Source organism: Mercenaria mercenaria, unplaced genomic scaffold, assembly GCF_021730395.1.
Source record: "Mercenaria mercenaria strain notata unplaced genomic scaffold, MADL_Memer_1 contig_5100, whole genome shotgun sequence".
NCBI lineage: Eukaryota > Metazoa > Mollusca > Bivalvia > Venerida > Veneridae > Mercenaria > Mercenaria mercenaria.
In genome coordinates, this window is record NW_026463387.1 from 47,148 (window position 1) to 67,713 (window position 20,566).

Sequence of the window (20,566 nt, forward strand, 5' to 3'; positions counted from 1 at the left end):
ATGATCTGGACTCTGTAGTTGAAATATCAGCAAAACAAGGAGAATCAATTACTGCTAATACCCAAGTAATTACCACCAATGCTGAAGAAATTACAAAAGTAAAAAAAAATTTCTTAAAACAAAAAACACAATTAGCCAGAACAAAGGGTGTTGTTGACAATTTGTCTGCTTCTGAAGTTGCTACAACAAAACGAGTTGATGATTTAGCTGAAGTAATTCTCGAACATGAAAATAAATTTGCAGAATATAAATCTGAACTGGAAAAAGTAAGACGCGAAGTGTTTCTTTTTGAATACAAAAGTAAAGATGATTATAAAATATCACGCGACGGTCTTAAAAGATATTCTCGCATATCAATATTAATGAGAAAGTATTATGATAGCCATGGTGTCTGGATATTATCGTTATATACTTTGTTGGATTTGGATTATATTGAAGGGAAAGGCCTGGTTAATGTTAAGATTTTATAAACATAAACCAAGAACATAAACTAGCTGTACCGGATGTACCTTTAAAAAATGTGTTTTCAGTCAAAAAAGCCGGAATTTATATAATATATATCAGGTTTTATTTAAAGTCAACTCAAAGGAGGGAAGTATGTCCAATATCACATTTAGTTTTTAGGTGGTGGCGAGAGGGTTTTATCGGTGAATTTCCCTCCGGGAGTGTAAATATAACACCCGTGGTTAGTGACATCTGTAACATCAGTAACGATTATGAATTAGATATGTTCAATGACAATCCGTCAGTATCTGTGTATGAAAAAAAATTAAAATTTATCTAACAGAAAAGAGAATGTTTGACATTAATCCTTATAACGACGATCCAGCATCCTTCGATACAGGACTTTATCTTTTGCCAGGTAGTTATGTCAAATTCTACATATTGGAGGAATATATAAATTATAAAGAAAGTAAACTTTTGAATTAAAACATTATTTAAAGTTTTAATTAATTATTGTGTTTTAATTTAACTGGAATAATTAATATAATGGGAATATTCAATAATAAAAATGAAAAAGTAAATAAAATAGAAAGACAATTAATAAGGAAACCTCCATTGTTTTTAACATCTGCAACAGAAGATGTTGCTGGATTATTTCAATGGAAAGTTGATAATGCTAGTCCTGGTTTAGTTCAAAATGGTAATAATGTAACAATTAATTTTAATTGTATTTTAATTTTTCTTGTTGATGCAATTAAATTAGATAAAGAAGAAGCTAAATTACAACTAAAAAACAAAGAAAATATAATTCTTCCAAGTTACGATGTAAAAAATAACAGAAAAAATGAATCTATTTCTATTAATTATGCTAATGAATTTAAAATGAATGACGTAATTTATATTAATTCTTTAAACGTGAAGAATGTTCAGTTAACAATTTATGGTTCTATAATTTAAGAATAGGCTAATATATCAATACCATTATCAAGAATATATCTTTTATCATCATAACATGATAAAGATGATTTATTTATAACATAACTGGTAAGATTATGCTTATCAGAACGAATAACTTTAAAGGTGTGATTACTTTGGGTTGAATTAAACAAAGTATCTTTGTAATTTTTATGAAATATTGGTTTCTTTACAACATGTTTTTTAATTCCTTTACATATTTTAACATTAACTTCATTTTCTAATAAATATGAATACATTTTACTACGTAATCCAACAAATTCAACGACTGGAATGCCAGCAGCTTCATCTTTGAATTTTCCCTTTAATTTTTTATTATTGTCGAAATAAAATTTTGAATTACTATCGTAATCACTATTATCAAATAAATCTTTGTCCTTATAAAAATCCTCATATGCATCTTTGGTTTTTATTTCATAACATAATGAATCAGTGTCAGTGAATAAAAGCTTTGCTGAGCTTCCATACTTTTCCTTAATATAATTATAATGAAAATCATACATTAAATATTTTGATAAATCTAGAGTGCACATTCCAACATAACAAGGTCTGTTTAATAACAAGCTTTCTTTTATTCTATGAATACCAAACAAATTCTTGTTAAACATCGTTGAACTAACAAATGAAGGTTTGGCAATATATTTTAATAAAAGGTTTTCATCATGAGTTAATTTAATATTAACCCTCTTGCGTAAATTCTCTATCGTCTTACCGAATACAGAGTTGTTCATTAACTTAAAAAAGTCTTTTTCAAATGAATTGTTTGCTTTAGATCTTTTTTGAGTATTAAAATCAATATATATTTTTAACCAAGGACTTTCGTCAAAAGTTAATATTCTATGTATTTGTGTTAATTTTAACCCTAATTGTGTATATAGTTCAAGATTTTTATAATGAACTACATAATTTTGTTTTTTTATTAAAGTTGGAACTAATTTTTTTACATCACTTTTTCCTATTTCAAATTCTTTTTTAATATTTTTACTATAATTTGAAAGCCATTCGTCTGGTATTTTGATTTTTCAGGAGCTAAAGAATAATCATTGTGTACAGTATGTAACTCTTTTGGATATTCAAGATCACATTCAACAATAAAGTTAGTTTTACCTTTGGCAATTAATTTCTTGAATTGTTTTTTGGATATAAATTTAAAGTTTCCAGAGGGCAAAGGTCGACACATGGCCCAACCATAAAGATTATTGGCGTCGAGGTACATAATTATTTAGATTCTAATTCAGGATCATAATCTTTCATATATTTATTGTTTGCTTCACTGTATCTGTTTGAAATATAACTTTTTCCTCCTCTCAATCCCTTTTCAATAAAAAGATACATATCAATATCAGTTATTAAATCTAATTTAATTTTAGTTATTTTTAACATTGCATCCCAAGCTAAACCAGGACTACTAAAATAATGACAAGGATCTAATGTGTAGTACTCTAAACATAGTTTTCTAAAATTTTCGAATGTATCTGTTAAAAGTAATACGTCAGTTTTTAAATAGAGATCAAAGATTATTCTCCATTGTTTTAATTTGAATTTTATTCCAACATTTTTAGCATGTTTCATATTCTTCATTAGATATGTGTGTTTCATTTTTAAAATTGAATAAAATCTTTTTAGAAGGTAATTTTGTTTCTTTGATTTTTTTTAATGAATCCATGTAATCATATGGATAAACACCTTTTGTTTTTAATAAATTAAGTTTACTTTTGTCAATTTCTTTAGATAAATATTTAAATTCTGGAATATTTTTTACTAAGTTATCCAATGACTGAGACATAAATTGGAATGAATCAATAAAGACCAAGTCGGAAATCATAAATGCCATATATCTTTCAATATTGTTAGGAATAACATTAATTTCTTTTTTGAATTTCCCTATTTGTTGCATAATAAAATGGCCGTCATAACCTTTTGAATTATGAAAAATAACAGGAATTTTGTGTGTTAGTCTAAAATTAATATTACATTCTGAGTGAGCACTTCCTCTGAATTTTCCTGTTATATGACAATGATCACGTACTTTGATTGACTCTTCTATATATTCTTTTTCACAGATATGACACAAATTTTGTTTTTTAAATTCAATTTCGTCTATTTTAGACATTCTTAATTCTTTGTTAAAATGCTCTTTAAATATTTCTTTACAATATTCCTCTTCCTCAAGCATTTTTTCAATAAATTTATAAACTGCATTAGGGCCTCTATAAATCTGGGTTGGTTTAGTATAACTGTTATCCTAAGAACAAACAACTTTATAGCCGTAACCACAATCTATATGATTTTGATATGGTTCCGTAAATGAAGATCCAGGTGACGGTAAAGCAGTTAAAACTTTCTTAGTTATTGATTCAAAATCAGCATAAATTACAAAAGGTACTGCTAAACCTTTAAGATAACTTTTAAATTGCACTTTACTTCCCTCTTTTGGCATTTTTACAGCTTGAACACCATTAATAGCTAAACAATTTAGTATGTGTTCATTTAATATTCTTTCTTGAGTAAAATGTTGCAGGCAACATTTACAAAAATGTTTTTTATATTGATCTTTGGTTTTGTTACACATTAATCTGTTAAAGTCTTTAATCCAAACACAATGTTGTCGCTGTGTTATTTCGTTATTATTAATTAGCAACATGTCACAGTGTTCTTCGTATTGATATTTTGATATGTACAATGGATAAACGTCCATAGGTTCTTCGTAACCGAATATATTAAATGAAATATCATTTAAAACTTCTATTTTAGGTATCTGATTTAATGTAACAGGAAACTTTATTCCTTTATAATTAAGTTTATCTATATGTTTTTTATTATTTGAAACTCTTTCAGAATGTTTCGTTACAGGAAATTTGTAAGCTAAATGACACCATCTAAAACATTCATTATCATCATTCTTTATATTTATTAATCCTTTCATTGGATGTTGTAACGGTTTTGGTAACTCTAAATAACTTGAAGCAGCCAGTGGTGTATATTTATATCTATTTATATAATGAGCATCAACTGCCTCTATTCTCCAACCACTTCCTTCTGAAATCCAATTACCAATTCTATTTATTATTTCATCAAAAGCTTGACGTAAAGTGTTTTTTATTTCGTTTGTGTTAATAATTTCTAAAGCCTTTGATTGAAAATAAGCTGATTTATATATTGTATCTGTTGCACTCATTTTAACAAAAGTTATTTTTAGTACAATATTTATTTTTTATACCTTTTAAAGCTTTAAGTTCAGATTTAAGTATATCAAATGCGTCGTTTATAGTTAAATATAATTGATTTTTTGGATCTTGTCTATATGTAATTTTGATTTTAAATTTCTTATAATATTGCTTTGTAGATCTCTCAATTTCCATATATATATTATATTTAGAAAAAAAAATCACTAAGGAAAAAAGGATTAAAAAAAATAATAAAATAAATAAAGTTTAAGAAGAAATAAAATATTTAAATTTATATCTTTTTCCGCTGGTTTTTGATATTCCACTTTTAACTTGGTTTTTTCCTTTGCAGCACATTGTTATTAACCCAGAATTAATATCGAGGTCTTTGGATGCTGCATAAGTGCTTTTATATGTTTTTTCTTCATTAGTATCACAATCGGTTGCAATAACTTTTTTAAGATTGTTTCGAATATTATTTGGTTTGGGACAGTCACATAATCTTTCGACATTTTCTTCTTCAGTTAATAGACAACCACAGTCCCATTCAAATAAATTCTTTTCTAATAAATAAGGATCTATAACATTTTGTAATTTATCAATCACATGATTTTTATATTCATTGCTAACTATTTGATCAAGTTTTGATTTAATAACGTTTCTTCTTTTGAGTACTTTCTTATATGAATTATTGTCTGGATTCATTATTTCTCCTAAAATGCTAGATAATATTGGCATAATCATTCTATCTACTTTTCTATTAACCATCTATATATAATATACTTATAGAAAAAAATCTCTAAAAACGCACGTAAAATTTAATACTACTCTTCTTCTTTTTTACTTTTACATCCGTTAAGTTTAAATTCCTTCATATACGTTTCAAAAGGCATTGAATAGTTTTTTCTTTCTGCATTTCTAACAGTATTGTAAATATATCTTGAATAACTTTATCTGGATCTTCTTTGCTTATTTTTCCGATCCGTGCTTTTGTTATTAGTTGTTTTATTTTGTGGTGGTGCAATTTTAAAATAGATTTTTTGTTTTCAACTTTTAGTCTATTAATAAATATAGTAATTATTGATGGAACAGCGCCAGCAACTGCTACAAATATAGGAATAGCTGGAACAAGTGCTAATGCAGCTGAGCAACCAAAGATACCTGCTGTAATCTGTAATCCTGTATTTACTCTTCCACAAAACTTTTAACTTTTTCTGTAAGCAGCAGCTAGTTTAGTTAAGTGAATAATTAATTGATCTATTGTTTCTATTCCATTATTAGAAATTAGATTTTTATTACTCATTTATATAATATATTTTCAATTTAAATTTCTTCCAATCCACTAAATGGTACCCAACTATTAAATTTTTCATTGTAACCTTTCCATTTTACTAAAGCTTGTTGTTTCTTATAGTCTCGTCTGATAACTTTTTCTATTCTAAAAACTTCTTGTATAGTAGGTAAAAGTTCTTGTTCATAAAATGAACCTTGAATTATTTCATCATTTAAATCTTTTATAGTGTATGCTCTGGGATTTGTATTATTAATTTTATAAATTATAAATATTTCCTCTGTCCAGTTTGGTGTATATCCTTTTTCAAAATGTCTTTTCAGTTTGCTTAAGCGAACTCGAACACCAATTTTAAATTTGGTTTACTCTTTGGTATCTTTAAATTACCGTATAAATTAAAGTAAACAGTACCTTTATTTAAGTTTTAATGGCTTCGGTTGGTGTCATTTTATACTAGAATGTTTTGTTTTGTTATATTTATCAACCATTTCCTGCAAATTATCTAAATAAGTATAAGTATTATTTGCTGTAAAATATTTCCAGATTATTCTTTTTAAACTTCTATTAAATCTTTCAATAACTACAGCTTTTCCTTCGTTAATGTATGGTACATGTTAATCTTATATTTATTCAAAAATGATTCAAACTTTTTATTATAAAATTCTTTTCCTTCATCTACCCATAAATTTGTTGGTGTTTACCTCTGAAACTATTTTATTAATGCTTCAGTAACAGATTCTCCAGTTTTATTCTTTAATGGAATAACCCAAGCATATTTACTGCATATATCAATAACGGTTAACAAGTACTTTACACCTTTATTATATTTTGAAAAAGCTTGCATGTCAACTAAATCAGCAGATCAAGTATCATCAATATCATTAACAATCACCCGTCGTTTCCTAAATTTTCTTTTAATTGGTTTGTGTAATTCTTCTGCTAATTCATCGCTCCAGCGGGAGCTTGGTGCAGTTATTTCGGGGGTATACTCTACCCCCTTTTCCCGTTTTTTGATTTCGTTTTTGTCCGAGACCAAGTTTGTATTTCGTTTTAATTGCTGGTTTTACAACTAAATGTTTTGCAATCTTTTCTCAAATGTTTTTGATTTAGTGTTATTTAAGTTGGAAAGCATTTGTTTGTCACATGTACTTTTTTTACACCGTTTTTCGTAGCAAAAGTCATGGTCCATACATACTGCGTCTAGTTCGTTAACAGGGGTTCCGTTATCTAAAGGATTTCCTGGCCCACAATAGTTATATCCTGGGAGTGTTAAACCTTTCTTAGGTAAAAAAGGTAACATTGCTTTATGAATATCTAAATTACCTGCTGTGATAGTACTTTTAACAAACTTTGATTTCATTTTTCCGCAAGATGAACAGGAAGCTATTATCATTCTTTTCCCGTTTTTTGCTGTAACATAGTGAGGATTTATATTATCAGTAAATTTTTCTTTCTTTCAAACAATATATTTATTCTGTAAACTCATCTATATCAAATGTATTTAAAACTTTTTATTGGGTTTAAAACCTGTGGGTTTTAAATTGTCCGGCATTGACCAGTCCTGACCAAGGGTCATAGGTTAAATACGGTCAGATTGACGTCCATCAAATCAAATGTTTTCATTTGGTTAAACTGGAGGTTTTCGTTTGGTTTAACCAAAGATTTTCAGGGTACTAAGGGTACCAAGTTAGTATTTTAAGTTTAGGGTAAGACCAAAGTGCATTTATAGAATTGGGTAAGGTGTCAAGTGAGGTCAAACTGGCTTAAAATCGGTAGTTTCTAAACTACGGCTACGGTCCTGGGTCTTGCGCGCGACACGTCATCTTACTGTGGTACACATTCATGCCAAGTTATTTGAAAATCCATCCATACCGGACACGCCCATCAATGCACTATCCTTTAATGTCTAAGTGTGACCTTGACCTTTGAGCTACGGACCTGGGTCTTGCGCGCGACACGTCGTCTTACTGTGGTACATATTCATGCCAAGTTATTTGAAAATCCATCCATCGATGACAAAGATATGGACCGGACACGAAATTTGCGGACAAACCGACAGACTGACAGACTTACAGACCAACAGACGGATAGACGGTTCAAAAACTATATGCCTTCCTTCGGGGGCATAAAAACTTTCCGAAAGTGTTAGTAATGCAGGACAGAAAATATACTACTGTACTTTATATTTAATTTTTAATTATATCCTTATAATTAAGCTGACTCGGACTTCGGCAAACATGTGAAAAAATAATGAACCTTAATACAGTTTGGTCTAAATGTGTACTGACCCACTGAATGTACCTACATTTCTCACAGAAAAGTCAGTTTTCCACAAAATTCAAGTGAATATGGTTTTTTTTGCATGTATGAATATTATTACATAATAAGTTGCGAAATATTCCATAGCCTATCTTTGAGAGGCGGAATATGACATAAATACTTGAGTGTAAATGTAATGAATCGATAGAACGTACACAGGAAGGCTCATTTGTTCTAATAAACAAAACGTAACTTTGTCACAGATACCGCCAGACTTATAATAAAGTAGAAAAAGTGGAAATTTCATAGGTCGTTCAACACGACAAAAATGAAAATGTTGCAGGCTCGGTTTGATTAAGCCTGTTTATGGACGTTCGAGGAAATGTATGCAACCCTCCGCGCCATCTAGACCAAGTTGAGCAGAACTCAACATTACACATGCTACAAGTATAAAATCGATTTTGAGACATTCACAGATGTGTTCATACGGCGGTGCACATGAAACTTTCAATGATACATTTGGGTGTTTCTCGGAAGCAGAGAATCAAAACAGTTGCGGTCATTTTTTTTTTCAAATAAATTGTTGGAGTAGACCTATATAGATGCTATGTTTCTTAAGACTACTTTGAAACTTGATTACTAGTAATGACAGGCTATATGTTACGGAAACACATGAGAATTAGTTGTTTTGATGAAAAGTGAAAAGCGTTTGTAACGCTTTACTCGAGGTAAACTGTCTCTATTATAAATATTTATATTCAACGCGCATTGAACACTTAATCTTCCATAGCGTTATTGGTAACGATAGCAGAAAACTTTTTATTGCTGCGGCGGTCCGGGTTCGATTCCCGACTAGGTAATTTGTTTTCTTGATTTAAGCTTTTTTAAAACTAATTTAGAAACAGAAAAAATATTCTAATGTTCATAATATTTGAAAGAGAGATCAATTTTAGCCAAAATCTGGAGGTCAGTGCCTATAAGGTATTGGACCCGTAATAGATTACCTCCTTTTTGAAGAGTATTCAATTCATACCATAAACCTACTTTGACTGCAATTTTCACGGGGACGTAGGTTCAAGCCCAACTGGGACCAAAAGTTTTTTTTCCATATTTTACTTTTCTTCTTGTAAGTTTTTACTTCTTTCAAGACTTATTATGGATGTATTATACAAAAGTGGAAAATTCTCATTTTATCAGCGAGTTCTTGCTGTTCAAAGTGAATTTACCCCTAAATCAGGAGGGGTAGAGTTAGACATCTTTATAAATACTAAGTTATATGCGGTAAAAGTTCTCTATTTTGCCTTTATTCTGTAGATTACATATTGTAGAAGAAATGCAGGTAGGTTTTACTTCTGCCCCAAAATTATTTTTGAAAGAAGTGAGCAAAATTCAAAACAGACCCACAGGATTCGACTTTAATTTTTCAATGTTGCAGTTAGAATTCTGTCTCATTAATTTAAAATCTGTTTACTTGAGGCACCTTAGAAATAAATGATATTTACAGTTTTATTTTGTGTTTTATAATTGTTTAACAATAGTTTGAAGTTTCTTTTATCAAATTTAATGCTGTAATGAATTCTCTGCAAACGTTTTAGATAGTGGCCATCACATTGAAATTTGTCTCTACTTCAGCTTGAGGAAATACCATAAATTATACAAAATTTACAAAAAAACAGCACGGTAAAAGTTGTTTAGAATTTACAACACAGTGCGAAACATGGTCAACTTTAAGAATATACCAAGCAAATGCCATTATATTATCAAAGACACATGTGCGAACACCATGAAATAGACTAGATTTCAACGACTGAATGTCAGAACACTAGCATAAAATCTTAATAACAAGGCTATCAATATACGGTTCTATTTTTATAACAGACACGTAATTCTATCGTAATGAATGGACTATTTCCTATGTTATTTGTTAGCGTTAAACGGACTTTATTTAATATTTGTCATAACATTTAGAATTCTTATTATTTTTCAGTAAATATAGCGCTTAACAAACCCACATATCAAGATGGTACACTGACCTACCCTGAAGATAACCGCAACGCAATTTGGTCATCAGAACATGCTGTTGAGGGGAAGAAAAATTGTGTAAGACAAGCAACATACATTGACTACAGCGCAACAGCTCTTAAGGCAGAGCCTTGGTGGCAGGTTGATCTAGGCGGTCTTTACAATATAAAGAAAGTCATGGTATACGGACAACCTGAAAAAAACCCAAGTATGTATCAATCTAGTGTCATTAATTGTATTTACTTTTTACAGGTAGTATGGAAATGGCTATTCGTTACATAAGGCAAACCAGTTCTCGCAATGTTTCATAAAGAATCGGTTTCTTTTACTATTTCAAGGGTAGGTTAAAGAGATCAATTTAATTGCAAACGGAGTGATATCGCATTTATTTGTCGTTTAAACGAAGATTATGGTCCGAAAAGTACAGTAATATTATTAGTAGGTAAGTAAGTAAGTAAGTAAGTAAGTAAGCAAAACTAATCTTCCACGGGGGCCCTCTTACGACTACATGTAGAATGACAGTATTATGATCATAGTAACAAATATTTAACAGAAATCAAAGAAGAAATTATATATTCATAAAACAAAATACAAGAAATGTAGTTAGCATTAAAATACAATCATCCATCGATCAATTTATACAGTTAAATTTAAAACATGATAATAATTTCTATTTGCAAACAATTCCATACAGTTGATCCTGAGTATATAAGACTACCTTTAATTATTTCACCATGTGTTTTTGGTAAATAAAAATTTAAGTTTGTGTTAGAAATCAATGTTAAGGATGTGTTATTTGTATATGGCTTTTGCAAAAACATTTCATTTATATAAAAAGGATGTAAGCCAATAGACACTTTATATATAAAACATGCCTTCTGGAAAAAAGAGGCTTATCAAATTTTTGAATATTAAGTTATTTCAAAGCTTGATTAAAATCTTGAAATTCGTTACCTAAAATAGTGCGACAGGCTTACACATTTGTTTTTGTAATATTTTGGTTTTCATGTCTGCTAACCAAACTGAAGATCATTTCTCGAATTTATTTCATTTGCATTTGTCATTTAATATATCTATTCGTATTTTCTTGCCAATAAAATAGAGAAAAGTAGAAACTTCACAGGTCGCTCAACACGACAAAAAAGAAAATGTTGCAGGCTCGGTTTGATTGAGCCTGTTCATGGACGGTAGTGGAAATGCATGCTACCGTCCACACCCTCTAGCCCCGGGTTGAGCAGAACACAACATTTACACATGCTAAAAGTACAAAAAACAATTTAGAGACATCCGCATATGTATTCAAACGGCTATGAACACGGAACCATCAATGATACACGTGTTGAGGCGTGTAACTCCATGAAGAACGGCGTTTGGTCCCTAGATAAAGTAAAGGGTTTGCCCCAAACGAGAAAACAATGGGCAGAACTAAACAAACTGGAATTTAGGAAGGAGATCTGAGGTTATGGAGCCTGCGTATCACAGGAACTGTCAAAAGACAAAATTAAAAAGCAGGCACCATATCCAATGGGTGATTAAACAATACCCAAGGCTATGAAAGCGGGGGTATTGGAACCACCCAGGCCGAAATGGTCGAGTTGAGAAACTAAACAGTATCATTTACACGACATTAAAGTCGTGCTGAACGATTTGAGAAGATCGAAATATAACAGCCCTGATTAAAAACTTAATTGCGAGCACAATCGTACGATGTTTGACAAGAATATACAACAAGTTATAGTTGTATTTGAATAACTATCTTTAAGAAAGGGATTGGGTTTGATATTTATGTACAAGCGAATGCCGTAAAATTATTGTACGGATACTGTTCATTTATCTAGAGGATGATACATAGCATACAATTGCGTTAGATATGATATAGGCCGTAAGATATATATTCGTTATCCAGTCAATAACCATGTTAAATAATGCTTGTAATTTTCTATATTACCAACGAAATATTCTCAATAAAAAGTTGGTTTCCAAAATAGGCTTTCAATTCTCTTACTGTAGCTAGAAAGAATTGAAAGTAGTCTATCAGAAAATAACCGCGCCACGGTATTTTGTATTTTCTATTGTTGATATCAAATGCAATTTTGCCACATATGATATAATATGACTATCACATGCGACCTGTCATATGCTTAACATAAATATGAGTCGGATATGATTAAAAGATGAAATGAATAAATACAAAATGAACAGCTTATGAATTTCTTATGCAAATTGAATGTCCTCGCATATGATGTGGATATGGTACCGAAACGAAAGTCATCTGTTAGATCCAGGCATATGTTACTCATAATTATGTCCTTTTTATAACTTAGCTCTTTTCTTATAATCTACTCATATGATACTCGTTTTGTTTTCTGATCTTATGTAGGCCCCTTTGGTCTGATATCCACACTTTTCAAATATTTTTCATGTGTATGCTCCTTTCACAGCTTATATCATTGAAACATTTTATGGTTCGTCTCTGTTTTTAGCTCGACTATTCATAGAATAGTAGAGCTATTGGACTCGCCCATGCGTCGGCGTCCGCGTCCGCGTCCCGATTTGGTTAAGTTTTTGTATGTAAGCTGGTATCTCAGCAACCACTTGTGGGAATGGTTTGAAACTTCACACACTTATTCACTGTGATAAACTGACCTACATTGCACAGGTTCCATAACTCTATTTTGCTTTTTTACAAAATTATGCCCCTTTTTCTACTTAGAAATTTTTGGTTAAGGTTTTGTATGTAAGCTGGTATCTCAGTAACCACTTGTGGGAATGGATTGAAACTTCACACACTTATTTACTGTGATAAACTGACTTACACTGCACAGGTTCCATAACTCTGTTTTACTTTTTTACAAAATTATGCCCCTTTTTCGACTTAGAATTTTTTGGTTAAGGTTTTGTATGTAAGCTGGTATCTCAGTACTCACTAATTGGAATGAATTGAAACTTCACACACTTGTTCACTGTCATGATATGACTCAACTTCGCATTTTACAAAATTATGCCCCTTTTTCAACTTAGGTGTTTTTGGTTAAATTCCTATATGTAAGCTGGTATCTCAGTACCCACTAATGGGAATGGATTGAAACTTCACACACTTGTCCACTGTCATGAGCTGATAAGCACTATGCAGGTTCCATAACCCTATTTTGCTTTTTTACTAAATTATGTCCCTTTTTCGACTTCCGTATTCATTCAATCGACAAGGCTGATGAATAGTCGAGCGTTGCTGTCCTCCGACAGCTCTTGTTTGTTGATTATGTTATCTTGAAAAGTGGCGAACCTCTTTTATGAAAAACTGTTGGAGCCCTGGAAAATCGTTTTCATAAAATAAAACACAGATTCAAAGATTCAATTTTTACAAAAAAATCGTAGGAATTTGTTAATAACTTTATCTAATCATAAGTAAGTAAAATAATTACATCTTGGTATAGTAAGGACAATTAGAAGCAAACTTTTATCATAGACAATTACCCATTTTAAAATGAATCAAAATAATGATATATTTAAATACAAAAGCTGTTATTTGGACAGCACACTAAACTTTACGAAGAAATTTGTCAAAATGTTATTATTCAAGTGTGTGTGTGCGTGTGCGTGTGCGTGTTTGTGTGCGTGTGTCATAGGGTTAGCGGTATGACGGATGTTAAGAATGCATATAAGATATGATTGTGAAAGGTAAAAGTTAAAAAGATATTGTGGTGACATTGAGAAGTTTGCCGTAAAACTTTAACTTGAATGCACTAAGTTTGGCAACGGCGGGTCGGAGCTGGTAAAACAACCCTCCTTTTTCTTTAAATTGTCAAGCTAAAAATCGGAAAGAGAATTTTATCTACTTTGTCAAATGGGATAGGGGATATTTTGAATGCGGAAAAATTCTCCGGCTTGGATAAAACGATACAGAGCAAACTTGATTTTTAGACAGACAGGCGGATGGACGACCGGAACAAAGCACAACATATCTCCCAACGTTACCCTGTCTAGATCTTTTGATATTGGCACTCTACTAGCAAGTAGAAAAAAAAAACGAAAGGAAGTAACCCATAACTTCTGCATAAAATAGCATACAAAGTGGAGCAAATGAAATATAAACCATAAAAGTTTTATTAACACTTCTTTTTGTAACACGTTAAAAAAAGCCGTAGGACATGGTAAGACTAGAAGTAATCTGTGACTGACATTGTTAACGTTGGCAACGTTACTATCTCTCTTAAGACAAATTACGACATTTTAAAACGTTTGGCACATTAAACAGCACAAAATGATATCTTAATATCGGCGTGTATTGTGTGCATCTCTTTCACTTCATATATCTAAACAAACATGCATATAGAGCCTATACATTTCATTTCACGAAGTTATATACGATACATTTATTTACGACTGTGAGAAGTTTTCTAAAAATCTGAAAAAGAAAATAGACATAATTTTCGCTGATTAACTTGACAATGGCGGACAAAATTCCCCTTTTGACTTTTTTCAATCATATATTTAAAGTATCATTTCATTTCATTGAAACTGTGCAGAGGGGAGGTGGTTATCGCACATTTTTCTTCTTTACTGATATAAAAATGACAGGAAAAGACTGGTTCATTAACCACTGGCCTGAAACCACAGTTATTATTAGTATATGTTCTATAAAGACTCCCGGTCACTATTGCAATTTTGCATGTATTCCATTTACCCACCTAAAATCCCTTAACTTAACAGAAATATTCAAGAGTAAAAATTCCAGCCACAATTGACATAGGGTTGACTGGCTCGTTTTTCCACCATTCTGAATCAAATCACATGCGTATGAAGAACACTCTCTAGACGGCCAGAAACAGGCAAAACTGGCTCTATCAAAATATCATATTATGTATATTCTGACATTCCCATTCTGTCAGATTGTACATGTGCCTACTATTTCATATCTCCTCTATTCAAATATACCAGTTATTGCAGGTCTTTCTCTAAAAAATCACCTATATTCGCCATCAAACAGAGAAATTTTCCGCGTAACCACTTCTTTATTGTCAACCGAGGGCAAATAACTGTGATCTTGTGCCTATTTAGGCATATTTTCTCTTCAAACTAAATATATTTTAACACTTCAGTCTAAGATGTATTACAAATTTTAACTGCAAGTTGAACTATGCATTAAAACTGACAGCTTTCAATGTTACTCATGTAATCGGTCAAATCTGAGCGAAAACAATACCATCGCGTACTTTTCAGATGATAAAAACCCACAAAATTCTATAACCTTTTTGTTTGACGTGATTTTCACCCCAAATAAGAAGCGGCATGTTTCCTTATTATTCCTTCTCTTGAGAAGGAATATTATAGTTCAATAAAATCGGAAAAGTAGATCCCTCGGAAGCACCGAAAACAAGGCAAACAGTGAAAATTGCAAACTCGGTTTGATTGTGTTCATGAGCAGTAATGGAAAATGAACACTGCCCACGCCCCCTAGCACCGGCTTAAGCAGTATTCAATCTTCAAATCTAAATGAGTTGAAATCAATGATCCCGAAGGACCAGAAAATATAACAACACTGAGATGAAGTCGGGGAGACGTTTTACGGCCGCCACACAGCACTTAACACACTTGACTGAGCTACTGATACCGAAAGCTGTTGTCATTACAAGCTGGCCAGTAAAACTCCGTGACCTTAGAAATAACCTCTGACGTTAGACTATTCTTTCCTAATTGAGGCGACTCTCTGACTGAACGCGTTCCGTGGATTACATATTACTAAACCCGAGGATGTTATTTCCTCCATTCTTGAGGAACATAACATACATTCAGTCGACCAGATAGACATATATCAGCAAATTTAAATGTAAACAACTAAATATTATCGTTACCTTGAAATGCATAGTTAATATATGAAAACAAACAATATTGCGACCCTCTAATTATGCGCAACAAATTCACGCATCGAATCGTAAATGATTAACCAGGTCAATGTCTTATTGTCGTGTTTACTCTACTCAAAGTGATAACAGATTTAATTTGTTGTTGGATTTAACAATTTATGTTACATAACTAGCGTAAATATTTGAAATTTTTTGGCAGTATAAAACAGACATTGCAATCAAAATTTTACAAGATGATCATTTTATATTTATATAGATATGCCCTAGAAGGAACTTTTGCTATGCTTTAACTTGTTATATATATATCTATCCAGTTTAAGAGCCACTTTAAATTTGATTACAATATCACTATTCAAATTTTATGAAAATTATTCATATTACAAAAAGCATATCGAAATTCGTCGTCTGCTCATAGGAAGAACTAAAATGTGAACTAATAAAAATCCTGTAGCTTTAACATTTACCCTTTTCAAGCAGCACAGTATGTGGCAAATATGAGAATGAATAGCTTTTTTACATAAAGCCACACCAAATTGAGAAGTTGTTCATCGGATATTTTCTGGAAAGAAATGAGGCTGCGAGCGAAGTGCGAAGAAATATATTGTCTTGATTTGGCTCTCGATTGACTAATGAAAACCTTGAAATAGAATGTACCGCTCTTTTACATTAAAAATAATTCATCTGGGATTGAGAAAATCTGACCAGCAGCTGCACAACAAAGCAAACTCAAAAGGTAATAAAATTGGCATACATCAAATGCATGTTGTTAGATAATATGTAATATACAACAGTGCATAACCTTAGACCATAATCATGAACATAGATATGTGACTTAAATATTTACTGCTATGAACATGTAGCATTTTTTTAAATCAAATATCTCTGTTACTATTAAAGCTTTTGACTTGAAAGTTAAAACAGTTATTTACTCTCAAGGTCTACACCAGGAGAAACAATCCATATAACTCTGAACTTTGACAGAGTTGTGCCCCTTTTTACCTTAGAATAGTTTTGTTTAAGTTTTATATAACGTTCAATAGCTCTGTTACCTTCAAAGCTTTTGACTATTTGCCCCTTTTACTGGCACAGCTCTAATTCAGAGTCAAGCACTTATAAAAGTTGAGTGTGCTGTCTTTACGGACAGCTCTTGAGCTAACGTTAATCTTATTAGAAAATTTGAAAATCTAAACTGGTCGGAACGCAATTTATAATGCCATTCTTTTCCCAACCTACTTTCGAATACAAATGTTGTTCATTTGGACAGGAAAACAAAACAGTAAAGTGGCATGCATCAATACGTATTTACCCTTACCAAAATATTGTAGATTGATGTTATCAAATAAATTAGTATGTTGTTTTTTTTTTCATCTGGTTTACAATAAAATAAATCCGATTTTGTAGCAACATTTAGCGTAACTGCATCGAGGGGAAATAACTCTAATGCAACTAAATATAAACGTTATGTTATATGATAGACGATGTGTGTGTAGTATGTATTTAATGTGATTAAAGTCCATTTTATAACAATCTGGGACAGCAATTGTAAGCATTTGTACACTGTTACGTCCGTAAAACGTAGCGCACCAAAATATTTTGGCTTGATTTTTTTCAATGGGGGCAGCGCATGCCTAAAAAGAGAGAAAAAAGTGTTTTTCTGAAAATATACGAACGGCAAATTCGATGAACTACTTTTTAATTTGGTGAGACCTAAATGTGTTATATACTTTTCTGTTATCATTACTTTTTTCACTCGGGTCCAATTATTTACATTCCAGTGCCAAGATGCAAGATGGATACCCCATTTGTTAACAGATGAACAAAATCTTCTTTATTCGTTTGGCAGTACATGGGCGTCTCGCAGTTTTGGTGGCCCATGATTCGAAATAATAAACCCAGGTCTCATCACCTGTATCTATATTGTCAAAAACCGTTTTGCTGTATTTTGTGTACTACATGTTCAGAAGTTTATTTGCCATTGTTACACGGGTCCTCTTTTGTTCATCTGTTAACAAATGGGGTATCCCTCTTGCATTTATTTTTCTAATAAAATCTGGAAAGTAGATCTCTCTAAGTTTTGGTTGTTTCTTCAAAAAAATAGATGTTTTTGAATATATACATGTGTTAAACTTTGCACACGATGACAAATGTTTGTAAGCCTAAGGTATCTGTATGCTTCATTCTGTTTAGTCTGATTTCGATGTACCTCAAGCTGATTGTAGATGAAAACATGACGATCGTAACTCATAGGTCAAAATATACATTATACAATTTTGTACTATGTAGAATTGTTATTGAGGACCAGGAACTACTTCAGGTGTAGATTTACACCTTTACTAAACAAAACTGTTCAGTAAACCTGGGGTTGACCAACATTTAGTTCTAAATCACATGCGATATAGAATAGTCATACAGGCAAAACTGGCCCTGTCAAAAATTATGTTATGCATATTCTAACATTCTCACTCTCACTGTCAAAATGTACACGAACCTACTACTTTATATCTTGCTATTAAGTTATGCTATTTATTGAACGTCTTTACTCAGATATTCACAATCAAACAGAGGAATTATTTTCCGCGTAGCCAACTTCAAATTGTAGTCAGCCAAGGGCAAATAACTGTGGTCATTTGCATACAGAGCGAATGTGCAAAACAACGATGGTCTAAATAGATCAAAATACTCCTCTGTATAAGAGATATCGATAATGTCGATACATTGACTGCTTTTAAAAGTCTGTTAAAAACATCTTCTTTTTACAGCCTTTTGCAAACTGTCAACAGTCTTTGGTATTGTACGCTATAAGTTTAATGTTCCAGTATTTCATATTCATTTTCGGCAATTTCTAAGATTTACAGTCGCTTGTATTTTGGTTATATATTATTAAAAACGAATTTGCACGCGAAATGAGTGCTATATAAATGGTACAAAAATAATCATTATAGTTATATAAAATGATGATCAATATGATCATGATGATGGTAATTTACATGTAAGAGCTTAGGAGCTGGAGCAGATTTTAGCAAATTTGATATTAATATACACATTAAAGTTCTTTGTATTACAGATATAATGATTGTTTTTACAGGCAAGTAATTGGTATCCCGATTGGAACCAACTGCGCCCCGCTCATTGCTGATTTATTCTTATTCTGTTATGAACTAGAGTTCATGCTTAGTTTATCTACAAAGACACAGTTTGAAATTATTGAAGCTGTTAGTGAAACCGCAAGGTATCTTGATGATATTTTAAACATGGACAACCGATATTTTTTCAGAAATGGTGAAATAGATTTAATCTAAAGAGTTACAGCTTAACAAGGCAAATACTTCAGATTTAGAAGCGTCATTCCTGGATTTAAATTTAAGAATTTTGACTAATAATATAGAATTGAAAATATATGATAAAAGGGACGATTTTAATTTTGAAATTGTGAACTTTCCCCATTTTGATGGAGATGTCCCTCGAGAAACATCATACGGTGTCTATATTTCTAAGCTTTTTCGTTTTGCAAGAGCTTGCTCAAAGATAGATGATTTTAATGACAGAAATCTTCATATCACCAAGAAATTGTTACAACAGGGTTACCGTTATCATAAGCTACGGAAACCTTTTACGTAAAGTTTACTACAGATCGTCGGAACTGTTAGAAAAGTACAAAACGCCCCTTTAAAACACTTTTAAAACTTGGACTTACACACCCGGAATACTATGGAGATTTAGTTTATAAAATTCGGAAAATAACAGAACAAAATACCCCTTATTTTAATCAAATATTTGTAAAATTTGTTAAACAGTTTATCAAAAGAGGATACGATGCGAAAATCGTGAATCACAGTGCATGTTTAGTGATTGACCCCTCTACAGTTAATTTCTACGCTTTCTTATTTGACGGTGCGATGACTAATAACGTGTAAGACTCCATGATGCTTTTCTCCTAAATCCTACATACGACGGACGGAGGGAGTTGATTTTTGTCTTACATTTTTCTAAGTCGTGCCCTTAAAAGTTAGGCTTTTGTTGCTCTGACTTCAGACAAGTTGTTGATTACATTGGTGTAAATATACCTTAAATTTAACTAAATTTTATGTTTTACTTTATTTACCTGTTATTTTTGCACTAATGTTAGAGCCTTTCTCGGCAGGGATTTTATTTACATTGTGTTGCTTTACTTGTTGAAAATAGGGTAAGTGCGAGGTTGGCATGCCCTAAACGCGTTAAAACGCCCAGTTTCCTTTATATTGGTAACTGACCGCTCCAAGGCGGTGCTCCCATTTTCAACTGGTTGTTTTGTCCGTCTTGTATTGTCTGTTGCATATGTTTTCTTGTTTGTTGTAAGCATTTTTCCTCCGTCTCACCCCCTTATTGCCCGCTCCTTTCTCTTAAATTTACGCTACTTTTTGCATCCCCCCTCCTCCTTTACTTTTAGTAAGTTTTCGTGACTCTCCTTTGTTTTGGCAGCCGAATCCTAAGACGTTACTTGATTGCTTTTTCCTACTTGTGTGGGTGCATTTGTATGCTTGTGAGTCTATAACGGTGCCCTATTT

General features: G+C 31.7%; 1 protein-coding gene across 1 annotated transcript in view; it reads left to right on the plus strand.

Annotated features, from left to right (window-relative positions):
* The window catches only part of LOC128554536 (uncharacterized), a gene marked incomplete at its 5' end in the record, with an annotated part of 75,271 nt that overhangs the window by 39,833 nt on the left and 14,872 nt on the right, over positions 1-20,566 (plus strand). The window contains 1 exon segment of the mRNA XM_053535810.1: positions 10,124-10,366. Coding sequence (XP_053391785.1) covers positions 10,124-10,366 — 243 coding nt within the window.